General features: G+C 45.3%; 1 protein-coding gene across 2 annotated transcripts in view; it reads right to left on the bottom strand.

Moving 5' to 3' along the window:
• POU2F2 (POU class 2 homeobox 2) overlaps window positions 1-13641 on the bottom strand; it is a 107675-nt gene that overhangs the window by 78355 nt on the left and 15679 nt on the right. The window contains exon 2 of one of the 2 annotated variants that reach the window (XM_072980314.2): window positions 1171-1223. In XM_072980314.2, coding sequence (XP_072836415.1) covers window positions 1171-1201 — 31 coding nt within the window. In that variant the 5' untranslated portion in view covers window positions 1202-1223. Of the gene's footprint in view, window positions 1-1170; window positions 1224-13641 lie in introns of those variants that run through there. The other variant, XM_078380329.1, reaches the window with a different exon arrangement.

Here is a 13641-nt window from a genome sequence, read left to right as displayed (position 1 = left end):
GTGTTTATTTCAATAAGACAGCACCTTTTCCTCCTCATTGACACTCTCCGAGTATTTTCACAGACAAGGCTCCCAATCCATCTGTATTACAAACATTGGCTATATAGAACCATTCGACCTTTTTGGCTTCACCACAGAATCCTGGGGGTGAGGACTGGGTGAGGGAACTGAAAATGTCCCCTTACAGATACCCGACATTCCTTAAAGAACTATACAGTTCCATGGGAGGTTGGCAGGACTAGAACCAGTTTCAAGATGAGGTTCCTTTCAGAAGGATAAATCCTAGGGAAAAAGTCATTGCGCAGCAATACAAGACTTCAAATATATCTACATTACAAACAATGGTTATACAGCAATTTCCTTGTCAACAGATCTTTCTTTCTGCCAAGATCATGATGGAAGAAGGCATGGGAAAGAAAGAAGGTGTAATATAAATGGCAGATGATGACATCTGGACCGCCTCCTAAAATTCCATTAATGAGGAAGGGGAAGTGTTGCACAATTAATACCCTGCCCAAGAATCATCCTTCTTTCTTTAGCTGGTCTACAGTGTAATGTAAAATCGACGCGAGCTTTAATGTAGAGAAAATCCACCCCACGCTAGTGACGTTTATGGCATAACGACGCAGGGCGAAAGCCTAACAGCTACATTTTGGGGGGTGGGTGGGGGTTGAGCTTTCTGACAAGAAAATTTCTGAGCACAAAAATGGCAAGAAGTACTCCTCTGCCTACCACTTCCCTACTCAAGCTGATACAACCCTCTGCCCCACAAGGATCAAGAAGAATGCGGACGCTCATAAATACACATTTGAAATACGGCAGTGGGAGGGGGCTGGCGAGCAGCAAAACAATATCGAATGGAGAAGTAGCCAGCTGAGAAGGGATTAATCATACATTAAATATATGGAATGTTTCTCTACTCAAAGTTACACCTGCTTTTCCATAAGAGATGCAGCCTTTAGACTTTCTGGTACATGCTTGCACTTATATCACGCACCTGTCTTTATACGTGGCATCTGGTGAGGAGAGGACACCTTAAACAGACTTTTGAGGTGTTGCTTTGTGTTTTATTATCAGACCTCCTTTTCTTTTCTGTTGGAGTGGGGGGGGTCATCAACAGGTAGTTTCCCAATCACACGCCCAATAAATAAATTTTGCAGACCTACTGACCTTTCAGGCAGAAGTGGCAGCTGTAGTACATTCACTCCAGTCCAGTCCAGAACCTAAAGAAAGACAAAAGAAGGTCAGAAAACAGCCAGTTCAAGGGGAAAAAAAGAAATCTGGCATTGGAAGGAAGTACAGACATGATGGTGGGCTTTTGCATATAGAAATTAGCTTTTCTTGCAAGCTCAACAGGACCACCCTTAGTTAGCCTTGAGGAAAATAATAAGGGAACTGATGGGAGGGTATAATAAAGTTATTCTTACTCCAGTGGAGGTTACAGAAATCAGTTCTGTCTCACTCCCATGGCTGGCCAAACAGGTGCTGCAGGTTTTCCAAAAGAGTACCCAAACCTTTAAGATCTATTTGATCAGAAGCAATGAATACATGTGCCACCAAAAAACAAACCAACATGCATTTTGCAACTTCAAATCATGTCAGAAAAGAGGAGAAAGGTTTTAGGCTAGGATAAACATTAGAAGTAACATCTTTTTATAATAAAAAACCCTATGTCACTCCAGCACTCGTAGTTTCTTCCTTGGTATTACACGTTGTCATCGTCATTTAGTCATTTAGTCGTGCCTGACTCTTCGTGACCCCATGGACCAATGCACGCCAGGCCCTCCTATCTTCCACTGCTTCCCGGAGTTTGGTCAAATTCATCTTGGTCGCTTCGATGATCCTCTCCATCCATCTCGTCCTCTGTTGTCCCCTTCTCCTCTTGCCGTCACACTTTCCCAACATCAAGATCTTTTCCAAGGAGTCTTCTCATGAGATGGCCAAAGTACTGGAGCCTCAGCTTCAGGATCTGTCCTTCCAGTGAGCACTCAGGGTTGGTTTCCTTTAGAATGGATCGGTTTGTTCTCCTTGCAGTCCAGGGGACCCTCAAGAGCCTCCTCCAGCGCCAAAGTTCAAAAGCATCAGTATGCCCCAATTATGGGGCAGTATTACACACTGCCCCATAATTTGGTTATGGGGTTCCTTGTGCTATGTTGTGCCTCAGGCTCAAATTATTTGTCAGTTATCCACGTGTTTATACCTGGGTGTACTGCAGCATATATGAAGAGAGGGGCTTAGGTCCATTTTACAGCCAAACATTGGCTGTCCATTGCTTCTAACCTAGACTGAGTAAGATGCTACCTTCCCAGCATGCTAACTTGCCTCAGAGGACATTGAGGAAAACTGTTGCTCAAGATGAAAGCCAGGAGAAACAAGGACAGGAAACGTTTCCTGGGCAAATGTGGTTCTTGAAGGTCACTCCGTAACTTTGACTCCTGTGCTAGCTATTGAGCATCCCTTTTTTTTTTTAACAGAGAACAGTTTGTAAAACACTTTGAAATGTGTTTCAGAACTACAAGGTGGGATATAAATATTGTAAAGATATTACAGAGAGCCAACGTTTTCCAGTTTACCAGCCCAATATGGCTCCCCTCCAAAGGTATTTTTATTCCAGTCGAATTCACTTGATGAGTTAGGGAGAAACGGCATCAGGAAACAGGTTATGGGGTTGTCAACCTTACAACTTGCCTCACACTTAACGCTCACCTCTCTTAGAATCAATGGCACTGTGTGAGAAGCCTAAGGCGTGGCCTTGACAGGACCTGTTAAGAAAGCACCTTATTCTGCAAAACAGAGAAGTTTTCTGTATATTCAGTTCCAGGTCTAAAAGAGATCTCCCAGCAAAAGGTTCTCCAGTGGACCCTTACTCCACCAGCCAGGATCCCGAGCAATGGAGGGTAACAGCATTCTAGGTAGCTTGTTGTGGGTTTTTCGGGCTCTTTGGCCATGTTCTGAAGGTTGTTCTTCCTAACGTTTCGCCAGTCTCTGTGGCCGCCATCTTCAGAGGACAGCACTCTGTCCTCTGAAGATGCCGGCCACAGAGACTGGAGAAATGTTAGGAAGAACAACCTTCAGAACACGGCCAAAGAGCCTGAAAAAACCCACAACAACCATTAGATCCCGGCTGTGAAAGCCTTCGCAAATACATTCTAGGTAGGGTTGATGTGACGGCCATTTTGGTATGTCACAATTCTCCGGCCCAAATCTATATTTGTGGCATTGCAGGAAATCTGAAGAGTAGCCAAGAGAAGAGATGAAGGGCAGAGGTTCCGGCAGCTGCCCAAGAAGCCTGAGAGATGATGCCAGCAGTGACCAGCCTTCCAGATGTACCAGATGTCAAGAAAGATGGCATCAAAGCACTCTTGCTATTAGCCTACTGGACTGGGTGCCATCTTAGTTGTGAAGAGAAGAGGCAGAAGCCTGTGCTGAGTTACACTTAGGCCCTTTTAAGTGTCTCACGGGCTCCTTCTCCCTGTGCCACTTCACACCTACGCCACCCATGTGCTATGTGTTGCTTCCCTTCCTCACTGGCACCTGTAAAACTCCATCATCTATCAACTGCGCATATGCACAATGTGCAAAGTACAGATGGAAATGTCCACAGCAGGAAATCGCATGACTGTTTCTCCTTTTTTGTAGATATATTCAGAAACCTAAAAATCTATGTAATTGTTCAGGATTGGTCACTAAGAATCATTAACACACACACCCGCCGGGAAATACATAGGCTTGGTCAACTTGTTTGAACTAATTCTCCCCGCCGCCACCATGGGAGAAGATTTGAAGCACTCCGGTAGAGGGGGGGGGGGAATCTCACCTTGGCCCTATGTTTCCTGGTGTGCTACCAAGAGAATCGACAAGTGGTTTTGAAAAGACTCAGGTCCACCCAAAATGCCCCACCCAGAGTCCAAATCACAGTAGTCTCTTATGATTGTACACATCTCCTTCAGAACTCTAATGCCCTTGCTTTCAGCTTGCAATTTTTCTGCTAAAATCCCACCAAAAACCCACTCGTTTGGATTCCATAACCCAGGTGAACTGGTTCTTAGCCCCTCTAGAATTAACACAACCCCCCCGTTCCTCGCCCCCCCCCACCTCCGGCTACGGAGCGTACCCACAGTTGTTCCTGCTAATCAGCCGATGTCATCTGCGGAGTGAAGTCTTTGCTTAAAGAGATTTAGGGCAGGAATCAATAGGAAATTTAAAAATCAATGCGGTTAGTATGAGAAAATCAATGGCGTTTAATCGGCCTGCCGATCCCCAGTCACAACAATTAGAAGGCTGGGATGTTCTACATCCCGCTACATGCCATTAGCGTCAATATTTGTGTAAGTGATGGCAGGGGGCAATCGGGGGGAGAGGCGGGGAACCCCAGTCTGATATTAAAGCGCTCGAGAGCTAGAGGAAGCATATATGAGGTGGGGGGGATCCTAGCTTCTTCTGCTCACTCTTTCCCTTTGGGAAACAGCTCAGTTCATTGTTTCCTTATTTTTCTTCACAGCGTTGTTAGTGTGAGCTACTTTCTACATTGCCTTTCAGGGGATACAGAGGAATGGGGTTCAGGGTTCCCTTCCTAGCTCCGGATGTAGAGCAGTATTTATGAGTGACCCAACACAGTAAAGATGACGACTCTTCCATCTCTGGCTCTAAAGATGAGGAGGCTTGCTAGGCATGCAGATCGAAACAGAAACACTGGCCTTGCCAAAAACTGGCCACAGTGATCTGCCATGGGCAGACCCCTTCATGAGGGATAGGAACTTGGGTGCTCCAAAATCCGTAACAGAATCCTGCTTCCTCCTCAAGCGCCGGCTTGATCTACAGGCTCAGGAACAGGAAGGAAGGAAGGAAGGAAGGAAGGAAGGAAGGAAGGAAGGAAGGAAGGAAGGAAGGAAGGAAGGAAGGAAGGAAGGAAGGAAGGAAGGAACTAACGAACGAACAAACGAACAAACAAACAAACAAACAAACAAACAAACAAATGAACAGATGCTACTTGCAAAAAGCTGAATATAGCTCAGAAGTTTATGCATCTGGATGTGGAGCCAGAAATCGAGAGTTGGACTCTGCTCTGCCTCCTTGACAAGGGCTGGATTCAATGACCTATAGGGTCCCTTCCAGCTCTGCAGTTCTAAGATTCTAAGATCGTTTTTACAGATGAAACACATGGGAAGATAAGGGTCAAAACAAACCAACCAGCAAGCCAGAACCAAGGCAGGTATGTGGGCAAGGCAGTTCCCACTGAAATGTATATGTGGGGCAGCCCATTCGGTAGCATGAGTTCATTAAGCAGCAATTATTGGGGTGCCATTAAAAAGCAGCCAGCTTTCAAGGACTTAGTGTCTTCTTGTTTCTCTACCCTCCTTAGGGGGAGGTCACCATTTAGATGCTGGGCACCAACATTTCTACGGGACTTCATTTGAAGAAGAGATTAAAGTACTGTGCCCGAGATTTTAGGAGATGGGGCTGAAAGGAGGGGTGAGCATTTTAATACGTCCCCAGGAGCCTGCTAAGTGAACAGGGGAGTCAGGATCCCATCGTTCTTACAGTTTCCGGGAGATCTCTCTGGTCTACTGGTTAGAGCAAAGAAAAATCATTGGACCATTTTTATCGGCCAACTGTAGCAGCAATCCGAACCGACCTCTCGTCTCCTAGCCCAGTTCCTAAGACTGGCTCCAACTAGATAACGGCTAGGGCCACGAGGCAGGCCTGTAGCGAGGCGCTGACAGAGAGTTCGCTCCTGGGAGCCGGATCAATGTGTCAGCGCGGGGGTCGCTGGGAATCCCCCAAAAAATCAATGCGCTGGTGTTTCCGGGCTGTGGCCGCCTAGATTAGCCTGGTACAGAGCTGACAGGGGCACTAATCAGGCTGTCAATAACCCTGACCCTGGGCAATTAACCTATCGACAGGAATGGGGCATGGGGAAATACATGGGCTGTGGGGTGGAAGGTAGAGGAAAAGACCCCTGTGCAAGGGAAAGAGGAGCGGGAGCATGGAAAATACAGTAGAGGCCACCTTCCCAAATCCCCCACCCTGTTGCTGTATACTGACCCAGTGCCACAGGCCTCCAATATCAGAGGGCCACAAGAAAGGTGCTCATTGCATGTCATCAATAATGCTCGCATACAAATCTTGCACAGCATTAATATTATCCTGTAACACTCTTCTTCAATTATTCCTTGAAAGCCTACAGCTATCATAATCCATGGACCTTGCCTCTTAATTTCCACTTCCCTTCCATGTCTTTCATCCACAACGTTGAGGTCCAGAAACTTTTTCTTCAAATGAAACCTGGGCTTCTGCGGGAGTCGGAGCACATCCGTGGACTAAGCAGCCTGAGGAGCCTCCAGACCAGTCCCTCAGATAACGTGGCCTATCGGTAGTGACAACTGTCGAGCCGAGATGAATATACAGCTGAGAGGACAGAGTGGGGAATATACTCTCTGAAGAGCTCTCGGCTGAAATGTTTTAAGCTTTCACTGAAATGGAATCCGAACACGGGGCTGTTTTGGTCACCTTCATCCATTCATGCCACGTGGGATGCGTCGAGGTCCAAGTTATCAGAAAAAGCTAGGTCTGCACAGTGAAGACTAGGTGAGCATGAGTGCACATGGACCTCAAACACATGGACTTCAGTACACTGAAATGAGGAGAGGTGAAGCAGAGAAAGAAATCTAGAAAGGGATGAAGAAATACAAGGGGAGGATGATTAAAAAGACCTGACGATACTCTTTTAAACCACTTGCATTTTGGCCATGGCCTTCAGTACCTGCTCCATGCAACTTTATATGTAGTTCACAATGCACAGCAGTCCACCAATACACCTGACACTTTCCAATCCTGCCTTCAAATCAAACTTACAAATAAATCCACAAAAGCTTTTCTACCAGTTGTTTGTGACACACTGACAATTTCGCAGGAAAAAAAAACAACTACCATTTCCCTTCCAGTTTATAACATCATCTCTGCTTAGTCACCTACCGATATTTTTTTATCTCACCACATGCACCCCTACACACAGTTATTCACAACCCGCATTGTCGCATCCTGACACGCATCCAGGGGTTGGACGCTCAAATCATCCAAATGCCAGCCCCAGAAAATACAGGTTTGATAATGCTTGTGGCAATACACTTTTCTTGTGGGATCACATTCTGTCAACTAGGGTCAGACACACCGTAAGACTTCTTACTACTGTACTATAATGGGTTGGTGATTTGATGCAGATTAGCAAGTAGTGAGATCTGCCCAATAATGTATGTATGTATGTATGTATGTATGTATGTATGTATGTATGTATGTATGTATGTATGTATGTATGTATGTATGTATGTATGTATGTCTATGTGTGTACACACACACACACATATGCAGAGAAGAAACACATCTCTTTATTTAAATGTATGCATTATCAACCTAAGATCTGGAAACTGGTGAGGAAAGAGTCCACATAAACTGCAGAAGTCTCAACTGATAGCAGCTTTATGATTTCTATGAGATCCAAACATTTCTATCTCACTCTTACACCTATACTGCAACACACTGTACACAGCCACCAGATAAAATCCAATGGCCAACCTTCAGACGACCAACATCCCTGGCCTTAAATACAGTTTCCATGCACACAGACATCGCCTGTGCTTCACTTTTGGCCTTTGCATGCAGTGTTCAGTATATGACTACAGCATACAACGTGCTGGGGGAAAGGAACAAGGCAATTCACCACAAAATGGAACGCAACGGGCAGTGGATTTTAAGTTGCCATCTGCAGCAACTGTGGCCCTTGTCTTAACGAATCACGCCGATTTTATGTATTACTTGTGAGGGAGGACAACGCAGGCACAATCCACTTCGGAAACTTTAATCCCGAGAAAAATGCTGCTGCGCAGAACTTGTATACTGCTGGATTGAGTTGAAGGAGTGCATACTATGATTGGAGAGGGAGGTTGCGTGCACTAGTTTGGGTGTCCATATGGCTTGTAATGTATGTGCGGGGGTCATGTTTGCCCTAGATCCCATTGTGTTGCCCGGCATGCCCCTCCTCCCCCCACTTCCACCTTGTGACCCCATAAATATGAATTTGAAACCATCCTGGTAAAGGTCAGAAGGGCAGAGGAGGAATAATGGCTTCGGGACATGATTGGTGATGGGGCTTGGGTGCTTCCACCAGCCGCAAAATATGCCAAGGTCTAAGGAAGAAGAGAATAAAATTGGAACCAAATCAGTGGCAGGCAGCCAGGGAGTTCCCAGGCAGACAGAGCGTCAAAGCGTACAAGCAGAAAGATGTACATCCCGTGAAAAATGCAGACAGGCTGGCACCAGGACAAAAACAGGCAAATTCATGGACCTTGCAAGGAACAGAAAGGAAGGAATAAGGAAGACTGAGGAAGAGCATTAGGGCATCTGTTATTACCTCTCCAAAGCAACAATCTGTACGGTCATTATTTTATTCTTCTATTGTCCTTTTTTCCTGAAATTATAGATGAAATAATTGTTCAAATTGTTCCGTCTACTTTTCAGAGAAATTGATTTGGAATTTGCATCTCTCCCTGCCGTCAGCACATTTATTTTGTACTACATCCACTGCTGGTAGAACAGGTTTAGTAGGGTTTTCCTATTGTACATAGAAAAACCAACTCAACCTGCTTGACAGAGGTGAAAATGTGTCGCAGAGCACCACTGTTTCTGAAATGTTTCCTCACTTCTCTGGAAAAAGATGTAATTTTGTGTCTCCAGTGATGGAGAACTAAACAAGGGGACAGGGATACAACAGTGAAAATCTTGAGACACGGTGGTCACTGCGCTTACTGCATAAGGATGGGGCAGCTGTCTTGCTGGATGAGACCAAAAACCATCAAAATGCCCGTAACAAAGGTGAAAGCTAATACCTTCCTATCCTGCTTGTGGACTTCTAAGAGGCTGGCTGCTGTGCATTCAATGAAGTTAACCAAACACAGTACAGCCAGATTCTTTGCATGTTCTTATAGCAGCCACACTCAAAAAGCTTCATTGCCTGGGTTAGCACCACAGATGCATTGGTGCATCAGAATTTATCTACAGCATTATTAAGATTCCTGGAGTGGGTGGAGAAGTAAGCAATCCATTCCATCCACATTTTAAAAATTAGATTCTTGCACATTCAAAAAGCTTGCCATGTTTGTGTACACATTTACCAGCTTGGTGTAAATTAGTGGTGTAAATTATTCCACATGTTCTGTTGGTTTCTGTAGGTGTTGCTGAAGTAGAGGATGTGCATGTTTGTCAGAATAGGTCTATTAGTGGTTGCATTCTTATATTGTTGTATTCAGCTGTGTTGTTTTACATGCACTGGCTAAAATCCTGTTGCTTAGTGTGGTAAGTCACAGCTAGAGTAGGCCCATTCAATCAATGGAATTTACGGAGGATTTGACCCAGCAAATCCCCAGTGATTTCATAAGTCTACTTTAGTTGGCACATAACATGCTAAGCAACAAGATTTCAGCCACAGTATCCCATTTCAAACAGTTTCTACCACTTCCCTGCTTTCCTACACGTCTCACATCAAGGCCACCAAGAAGACACAAAACAGGTCAGAGGACGGAAAAATGCTTCCTCCTTGGATCAGTCCCATCCTTAAGAAAGAAGAGTCGGCCATAATCTTTTCTTCCTCTCGCCCTCCTCACCCCTTCCTTACTGCCAAAATTGCTGGACCTGAATAAATGGGGCTGGGGGAACTGAAGAACTGAACAGCCAGCCCACCATCCCCAGTTGGGAATTGCTGAACCTGTGAAAATCTGCTTCAGAAATCCGGTTAGCAGAATCCAGTTACAGCCCAACTGCATCAGGAGAGCACAGGGAGGGGGGAGTGGAAATGAAGCAAAAGAGATCCACGCCCTGGGAAAGGACCCGATGGTGGGGGAGGTGTGCGGGAACGAGTGGTTGAAGCAGAAACTGAAATATATCTGTCGGGATTCTGCGGCCTGCAAATATCTTTCTGACCAAAAGTTTGGAAAGCGAAATAAAGCTCAGTGGAAATAGCAACAGAAAAACCTCATTCAAGATTCCAGTTCTGCTGGGCTTCTCCCCCACTTTACTCTGCCCTTGGAATGCAATGTCTAGAAGAGATGCTGCCCCCCTCTACTATTCAGATTAGATAATTCAGTTGGTAACCAGTAAAACACAAAACAGAACTGGAAAACGCACAATACCCTATTGCTAATCCCAACCAGAGTAAATCCACTGACTCAATTGATGAAAAAGGTAACGCTTATGTAAATCACACTGAGTCAATGGGTTTGCACTGGCAATAGGATACTGGCCATAGGGCTTCATGAATGGCCACATCGTTGTCAGATCTTCTGTAGCAAAGAGGACTCCCAAATTCTAGGTCTGAGTGGGGGGGGGATGCACCCCAGAAGACACAGACCATTTGCTTCCTGCTGCATCTCATTTTGGCAATGCTTATATAAAAATTATGTGCGTAACTTTTGAAGGAGAAGAAGTCCCTGCCAAAAGGCCTGGTGGTTCTTTTGTTGCCTTCTTTTAAAGAACTGTGCAGTCTTAACAAAATGCAGAAAAAAAGGGGGGGGGAGAAAGAAAGCACCTTATAAAGCAAACAAATAAAAAAGATATATGACAAGGGACATACAAATATATACTGTATAAGAAAGTTAAGGGGAGAGAAGGAAGGAAGGAAGGAAGGAAGGAAGGAAGGAAGGAAGGAAGGAAGGAAGGAAGGAAGGAAGGAAGGAAGGAAGGAAGGAAGGAAGGAAGGAAGGAAGGAAGGAAGGAAGGAAGGAAGGAAGGATTTCCGTCAGGAACACTGCAAGCTTTTCTCGGTTTTCTTTCCTGCCAAGCCCCCGAGGGTTTCAAAGCTAGTTTTTCTGCAAGGGAATCTTCTATTGGGGGTAGTAGGATGGGGGCTAATTATGAAATAAAACTAATTAATCACTGCAAACCGCAAGGCTGGCCCAGTGGGGCACTAAAGAGATGGCTTTTCTTCCCCTCCTCAGGGCACAGAAATTATTTGCTGTCAATGAATTATTTAATGATGTGGTGTTCATTATGTATTATTGATCAGGAAGGACCATTATTGTCGCCAAGATAGCCCATGCTTTCTACCTAGGGCCGGATTCCGTGTCAGGGATGAGGATGGGGTTCTGTAAGCCCATCTTCTCTTTTTGATGAGATCTCTGTTGTTTGGAGACTCTTCTCGAAGCCTGCAGTCCTTCTCTGACCTAACAGCACCATTTCCGAACACTGAGTTTAATTCCCAACTAAAATGAGTTGAGCCTTATACTGAACTGCTGCAGCCACTTTTATTCCTAGCATGGTTTTATCTTTATTTAACCCACTTACACACCGCCTTTCAAAAGTTCAAGGAAAATGCCATTCAAAAAAGCTGGGGGAGGGGGATGCTTCTATGATGTGTTAACTTTTGGCTTGTGCTGCTTCACAGTTTTCACAGAAACCACAACGTTTCTTTACTCTCTTAACCTTGATGCTACGTCATTGCAATATTGGTGAAATCTGTTGTATCTCTGTTCCACCAACCTCCCTTACATCTGCAGGATAAGATCCAAGCCTCCTTTGAAAAGCACTCCAACATGGGGAAGCTTTCCATGCTTCCACTTGCTCCTCCTGATCCACAATTTGGCAGCTCTTGTACCTGTCTTCTCCTACCCAGTGCCCTCCTGACACCCTGGACAACAATTTCCACGATCCCCAGCCATCCAAGCATCAGCTATACAATGGTGGGAATTGTAGCTGTATTTATTTTGGCCACAGCCATAAACACAATATGAAAGAAATACAAGGCGAGTCAGGATTGTCTTAAGTCGCATAACAAAAACCTTACAAGGTGGTGTGTGAACAACTGTTTCCAGTCAGTAACCCTCTTCAAATGTGCCGGGGGGGCCCGAGGGGGCCACATGGCCTCCGTTGAGAATGGCTGGACACATCAAGGGAGTCACCGGGTGGAATAGGTAAAGGTAAAGGTTCCCCTTGACATTTAGTCCAGTTGTGTCCCACTCTAGGGCGCAGTGCTCATCCCCGTCTCCAAGCTGTAGAGCCAGCATTTGTCTGTAGATAGTTTCCATGGTCATGTGGCCAACACGACTAGACACGGAACGCCATTACCTTCCCACCATGGTGGTACTGTATCTATTTATCTACTCGCATTTACATACTTTCGAACTGCTAGGTTGGGAGGAGCTCGGACAAGCGACCGGAGCTCACTCCGTTGTGTGGATTCGATCTTAAATCTGCTTGGTCTTCCGACCTTGCAGCACAGAGGCTTCTGCGGTTTAACCTGCAGCGCCACCACGTCCTGAGTTGAATAGCCACCTAGAGTGGTCGTATAGACCAGATGGGCAGGATACAAATCAAATAAAATAAATAAAATAAATAGCATTGCCTTAACATACAGTGCTTTTGAAAGAATCTAGAACCGGGCAAATAAAGCAGCGAGCACCCAGAAGGCAATTCCTCCACCAAAGCTAACCAAATGGGCAGGTTGTCCATTGCAACCTGTCTTCATTTGCAAAGGTTTACTGCAGAGATCAGCCTAGCCGTGGACCCACTATTATGCCAGTAACAGGAAGCACATGCGAAAGAGTGATGTGGACAAATTAGGGAACCGTCTCTGCTGTGCTTTTTGTCCTGGAGAACCTAATTTGGTAGAGGATATGTCGTACTGAAGTTATGAAAGCCGAACACATTAATTGTCGCAGACAGGGAAACAAACGGCCAGATCAGGAAAATGTATGTGACACTGTGTTTCCACCGTCAGGGAAAGCCGAAATTCTTGTGACAAATTTAAGGAATAGACAGCCATCCAAACGTTAGGCAAATCCTTTCCCAGCCCAGTAATACTTTGCAGTCTCCCTCACTTTCTTCTTCGTTGAACAAAACTGAAAAAATCTCCAAGGTGCCTTCTGGCTCTGTATGGCCCTGGCACCCATATATAAAACGGGGCAGGAATCATCTGGGCCCCTGGCTGCCAGATAAAAGATAAAAGACGGATGTTAAAGGAATGATGGTTGAGACAAACAGCTTTGGTGGCACGTCATTCAAGGCATGATTTCTTATCTCGGATTTCCTTCCCTAAGTCGTCCTCTGGAAAACTTTGCGCTGCCCCGTGCTAGAACTATCTTGGAGGAATAATTTGGACTGCACGCTTTGGAACAGATGGCACCAGATGCAAAGGCAGGGTTTGTGATCAAGACAACTCTCTCTTGTAGCCTCTGGATCGTGCACTGCAATAACTTGCAGGCACTAGAGAAAATCTACATCCATTGTTACTACAGTCCAGGAGTTTGGACATAATCTATAAAATCAGCCGGTGAAGCTGCCCAATGAATGAGTCAAAGACTGCCGCATAATGCTGTTTTTTTTTTTTTTAAGTGAGTAACATTTGTGGCTAAGAGAAAAGCAATTATAAGAAAAATCAGCCATCTCAACTGTTCCACAACTGGGAATCAGACCTCCTTCAAAAAGATGCAAACGGCAGCTGCAAAGCTGTGCCCCTTCTTGGGGAACGCTAGCGAGCTTAGGAAGTTTGAAAACAATCCCTCCTGCACAGAGAGGAGAACATTGATTTTGTCTCCTTGAAAACGAGTTGCCATTTCCTCTCCGGAGAAAGACAGAAAGTGAGGAACGGTGTTTCTG

Source organism: Pogona vitticeps, chromosome 9, assembly GCF_051106095.1.
Source record: "Pogona vitticeps strain Pit_001003342236 chromosome 9, PviZW2.1, whole genome shotgun sequence".
Lineage (NCBI taxonomy): Eukaryota > Metazoa > Chordata > Lepidosauria > Squamata > Agamidae > Pogona > Pogona vitticeps.
The sequence above is the reverse complement of the archived record's forward strand: the minus strand, read 5'-3'. Positions and strand labels throughout refer to the sequence as shown.